The following is a 6,185-nucleotide window of genomic DNA, read 5'->3' as shown; positions in this document are numbered from 1 at the left end:
ATTAAGAATTCGTTCCCTCGTTTTAATTGTGGATTGGAGGGGAGACTGGTTTGAAATGCAGCTGACGGGCAGGAAGTGATTTCTCTTACATTGAAATCGCTAGCAGAAACTCAAAAAGCTTATGTTTTGTGTTGTTTATGGATGCTCAAATCGGTCAAACCTAGAAACCACTAGGAGCTTTTCTCGTGTGCAGAAAAAGAGGGGAAAGGCAAGAATTTGACAGAAAAACGCAAGAAAAAGTGGCTTGTAAACTGCGTCTGCGGTTGGCAGGAGCCGAGTCGGATAATGCTCCCCCATGCAAATGGTTAATATAAGATATTATAATATATTAAGATATTAATAGAATATATATATATATATATATATATATATATATATATATATATATACAGGGCTGCCAACTCTCAGGCATTCAGCATGAGACCGTCAGAATTCACTCAATGCCAAACGCTCCACACAGACACGATGTAAATAAGATATATGTGCAGTTTAGAGATTCATCGATTATGACGGAACACTGTGATTACGATAAATTAAAGTGAGTGACCGCTTTTTAATGATTATATGGAAGTGCTATTAGCTCGCTTTCTAGGCTATAATCAATTAATTCAGAATTTGAATAAAAGTTTTATTTTACGTGCTGCTAACAGGACCAACGGCTACATACTCTGTACATGCAACAGAGTTTCAGGAGTGACATATCCCGCATCCCTCACATAAATGCGGGATTCATTTTCAAAATAGCTTGTTTACAATCAGGGTAAGTTGCTTAGCCTATATCCACCGCCTCAGCAGGCAAGTATTTCAATTTAGTTTTAAAATCGCTTCTCTTCATAACATTAGGATCACGTCCAACATATATTGTGCTTTTCTGTTTATACCTTGCTCTTGTAATCGTGCTTACACCAGTACGGACTTTCCTCCATCTCATCCATTCTGCTTTTCAATTCCCGGCCTCCGTCTGAATTTCGCGCGTCATCTGAATCACGTGGTTGTAAAGAACCTATTATGATAGTTTTCACTTGACGTCACACCCAAGGGAACGCCCACATGGAGGGCAAAACAAGGTTCCTCACCACTGATCGCCAGTTTTCATTTAATTTCATTCAGTATACACTTTATTGATGACGAAGACTTTGTACAGGCAAGCAGAAGAACCCAGAATATAAACGCAACGCACAAAGTTTAATATTAAATGTTTCATAACTCACAGACTACTTGAAATACACTAGTCATCTTTTGATACAAGAAACAAATATAGGTCCACTAATTAATAATTCATTTGATATAACTTCACTAATAAGGACAAGATTATAATATTAAATGCAAAAAGTCAGAGTGTTACAGTTGCCCCCGTTTTTTTTTTTTTAGATGTCAGGCATCATATGCATTCAAAAAGCAAAAGTCTATTTCTATTTTTGCAGAAGACCAGGCCACCATGTTCTATTTCTCAGTGGTCCAGTTCTGATGATCACGTGCCCACTGTTGGTTGACTGGTCTGCGACTATGCAGCCCCATACACAACAAACTGCAATGCACTGTGAACCGGCATTAACAGCAATTTGAGCTACAGTAGCTCGTCTGTTGGCTCCGACCACACGGGCCAGCCTTCACAATATTACAATTGTCCCCAATGGAGCTAGCCACGCCTATATTAGCATAGGTTGTTCATGTAAAAAAATGTTATCAATAAACCTAGAGAGAGAAAAAAATGTAAGTTTAAATTCACAGTCATCTAAATTTTAGACAGCATAAGAAAATTACTGTACATCTAAAAAGTACTTACATACCTCAAAATCAGAATTTTGTTAAAAACTTCTGCTGAGGTGAAATGATTGTGCTCCTTTTTCACAGGCAGAGAGACAGTCCTACTGAGCATGTGCAGATTAAGTGTCACTTGTTTCTGATTGGAGGAATTGAGTGCGTTACAATTGCCCCCGGTCCCCCCTACTAATATGTTCCATTGTTTTAATTAAATCAAAACAAGGAAACAAATTTTTATAACATGGCCACGATTTACTAAAACAAGGCAACAAATTAATAAAAAGAAGGAATAAATTCTTAATTCACACAATCAAAATATTTTTTGTCTGCATGTCATCTGTGGGGCTCTGTAGTAATCGTGCATTACAGTAAATTTGAATGTGTGCATGTGTGAATTAATTTAATGAACTAGCTTCCTGGTAGTCTTTCAGTTAATTCAACTTTGTTTCTTAGAAAATGATTCAATCTGGTAACCCCATACACAACAAACTGCAATGCACTTGTGAACCGGCATTAACAGCAATTTTGAGCTACAAGCTCGTCTGTTGCTCCGACCACACGGGCCAGCCTTCACAATATTACAATTGTCCCCAATGGAGCTAGCCACGCCTATATTAGCATAGGTTGTTCATGTAAAAATTTTTTATCAATAACCTAGAGAGAGAAAAAAATGTAAGTTTAAATTCACAGTCATCTAAATTTTAGACAGCATAAGAAAATTACTGTACATCTAAAAAGTACTTACATACCTCAAAATCAGAATTTTGTTAAAAACTTCTGCTGAGGTGAAATGATTGTGCTCCTTTTTCACAGGCAGAGAGACAGTCCTACTGAGCATGTGCAGATTAAGTGTCACTTGTTTCTGATTGGAGGAATTGAGTGCGTTACAATTGCCCCCGGTCCCCCCTACTAATATGTTCCATTGTTTTAATTAAATCAAAACAAGGAAACAAATTTTTATAACATGGCCACGATTTTACTAAAACAAGGCAACAAATTAATAAAAAGAAGGAATAAATTCTTAATTCACACAATCAAAATATTTTTTGTCTGCATGTCATCTGTGGGGCTCTGTAGTAATCGTGCATTACAATAAATTTGAATGTGTGCATGTTGTGAATTAATTTAATGAACTTGCTTTCCTGGTAGTCTTTCAGTTAATTCACTTGTCTTAGAAAATGATTCATAAACAAGAAGTGGGTAAGTTGTTATCATCAGACATAAACCAGGACGAGGTAAAACTTGTTGCTGTCATTCAAATGTGTTTTATGTCATAAAAATAAAGATGTTATTTACTTTACAATAAATTCTAGTTAAACATTTTTCATTCCTTTAATTCTGTCTTTTGGACAAGAAACCATCATACAGAATCTTTTCACCTATAATTTGTTTTATGTCAAGGCTTTGAATTACTTTATCTATGATATTTCTGTAATGTTTGGCAAGGTTATATTTTGAGGAAACAATAAAAAAGAGACCTAAGGTCCTTCTTGGGTCACTAAACAATGTTAACAGAGATCTGAGACAGACAGTATAGTGGTTTATCATTTTACTTGACCACATGGAGCTGAAATCTAATAAAAAGTGATGAGTCACTTTGATCAGATAGTACATTAATTCCCTGACACTTATGAGGTTCCCACATATCTTTCCATTTATATAGTCTCTAGTGTCTGACTCTTCATTTCCCTCTCTTAGGTAATGACCAGACATAGAACCAACCCTGGAGATGCCGAAGAGAAGAGATATTCTTGCCATCGTGTTGATTGTGTTACCATGGACCCTCCTCATCACTGTGTGGCACCAAAGTGCAATTGCCCCCCTGTTTGCCATCCGAAAGGGTACCAGTCTCTCTTACACATATAACATGTTTTCAGTGCCAATTTTGTTATCAATCCAAATGACAAATTTCTGCACAAAGCCTAATACACTCTGATAAACTCAGCGAGTCTATTCATTTGTGCTCGTTTGAGTAAGGTCACGTTAGAAAAAAAAAATTGCATTATGTTATTCTCACTGCAAAATGATATTTAAAAGAGCTTTAAAAAGGTGGGGCTAAACAAGATTCATTACCACTCGTTTTCTTTCTAAACACATTGTAACACATTAGCTGAGTTTCAGTTCATGTTTCTCACTTTAAGAGTCCTATGACTGCTATGAAATTACCCAACAGCTTCTCGTTCATTCAGCTGTAGAAGATTTCTCTAATAAAATCACACTCTGAGGAGCATTTCTGGTGGCTTTAAGTCAAAATTACTTGTTTGCATGTCTACAGCTATTTTAGCACTTACATTAAAACACGTATGTAAGTGGATGAATCACATACACAAGCTGTACACATAACCTGTTATTTATGGGGCAATCTAATGGCTTCACGACAACCCACCAGTCACTGACCACCTCTAGCTCAAACTACAGGGAAATACAATCCCCAGCATTTGAAGATCTATACATCCATATATCTGCATGTCAATATCGTCAGCTTATGGAGAATTGCAGATGTTTATTCATAGAAGTTATCATGAAGCAATTAACGTGAGTTTGTATGATGCCTAGGAGGCAGTGAACATCTGGACTGTTAATGGAGTGTGCTAATATAATGGTGCTAATATGTCTGAAGTGAGAGCAGGGCACTAATTGAACAGTGATAAAGATCTGATATGTGAGGTGCCACCATGATTTCTGCCCTTAATGAGCCATCAGCAAGAATGTGCTGGAACTGCCCACACCATCATTTTGTGAAAATATTCTGGGGAAAAAAGAATATATTTGGTAACACTAGAGTGATTAATTGAAATACAGTTTCAGTTTCAGCTTCCACAGATTATGAAAAATACAATAATCAAGATAAAATGATTATTTTGCCCCTTTCCAGCTGTGCACTTTCACTTTTCCATAAAAGGTCACTATACAGACACCAAAAGCAAACTACAAAATCTTTATTGCAGTGTGGCCTGTAAGCTCATTACTTTCACTGAAAGACCTTTGCAGTCAATAGACTGACATGAAAGGTATGGGAATTTAGCTCCAACCCCAATTAAACACACCTCAACCAGTAATTAAAAATCTTTGAGTGGATTACTAGAAACTTTGAGGCAGGTGTGTTAGAGCAGATTGGAGCTAAACGCTGCAGGACCTTGGCCCTCCAGGAGCAGGTTTTTACACACCGGCCTAAACAAATACCTACATCTAACCACTTCTCAGTAATAAACATACCTGCAAATTTTGTGTGGGGGGGTGTCTTAATATGAATTTACTATATCTTTGAAGAGAACTGACTGACTGTCTTCAGAAAAGTTTTGATTGCATTTTCATTTTCATCTTACCTCTGTATAATCCCTATAATTAGTGTTTATAATTGCAGCACTGCTTCATGTATGGGGTGACTGAGGTAACATCTGTGTGTCTGTTTATCCATAACACCATATGTATCATTTTATAAAAAACTCACAGTTCAGTATGTTGCCGTAGACCATGGCTCTTTAATCCATGTTAATGCAGGTGCACAGACCTGCAGTTTAGTACCAAATTTCTCCAGTACACCTGCCTGGGTGTTTAAGAAGTTGCAAAGACCTTGATTAGCTGATGCTTAAGATTGGAATTAAATTCTGCAGGTCTTTGGACCTCACTGGAGACCTCTGCCATAGACATTAGAATTGTTTCAAAGTCACATTGCTTGCTTAAACCTTAGCTCTATTCTAATAGCAGATTTTTCTGAAACAATTTCAACTGATTACAATATTTGTATTTTTTTTTTTATTAGAATAATTTAAAGAATATTAATGAGTTGTATTATAACTGATGTCCCCCTTTCCTACACCCATCCCCCGGTCACTTTTTTCCATCGGTCTAGAGTTTGCAGGTATGAATATAAAAATTTAAACAAGTATAATTAAGTACAATCTTAATAATATATTTTAAAAAGCAGTATATGTGGCAGTCATATATAGCTTTGTAGCCAATGCACAGAGAAAAAGGTCCTGGCTCAGATAAGAGGATCTCCTCTGTCTATCTGTCTTGTCCAATAAAAGACATACAACGACAAAATATATATATATTTAATTTTTATTATTATTTAAAAAAATCATTATTGTAAGTATATCAAACCAATCAGGCTGCATTTCAAGTCTTTCAAAGCCAAATGATTGCCTTAATTGTGATAAATCTGATCAGTATTTCCACCCACCATGATGCTCAAATCCCAGGAACAATCATGAAACATTACCACAGCTTAGATGCTAAATACTGTTTCCAAGAATACAGTGAGTCATATTGACATTACTGGTGCTATTATTAGCATTATTAACTTGTTTGCTGTGTTTTGATACTTTTTTATAAATATGCCAGAATATTCTCCAGAATGTCTCCTTTTCTGCTTCAAGGAAGAAAGAAAGTCATACAAGTTTAGATTTTTGTCTGAA

General features: G+C 36.1%; 1 protein-coding gene across 4 annotated transcripts in view; it reads left to right on the top strand.

The window, feature by feature from the left end:
* The window catches only part of LOC109110628 (galactosylgalactosylxylosylprotein 3-beta-glucuronosyltransferase 1-like), a 45,454-nt gene that overhangs the window by 17,730 nt on the left and 21,539 nt on the right, over nucleotides 1-6,185 (top strand). For all 4 annotated transcript variants that reach the window (XM_042775116.1, XM_042775114.1, XM_042775113.1 and 1 more), the window contains one exon: nucleotides 3,463-3,605. In XM_042775116.1, the coding sequence (XP_042631050.1) occupies nucleotides 3,494-3,605 (112 nt within the window). In that variant the 5' untranslated portion in view covers nucleotides 3,463-3,493. The remainder of the gene's footprint in view (nucleotides 1-3,462; nucleotides 3,606-6,185) is intronic.

Source organism: Cyprinus carpio, chromosome A18 (assembly GCF_018340385.1).
Source record: "Cyprinus carpio isolate SPL01 chromosome A18, ASM1834038v1, whole genome shotgun sequence".
NCBI lineage: Eukaryota > Metazoa > Chordata > Actinopteri > Cypriniformes > Cyprinidae > Cyprinus > Cyprinus carpio.
This window is presented reverse-complemented; position numbering and strand designations above follow the sequence as displayed.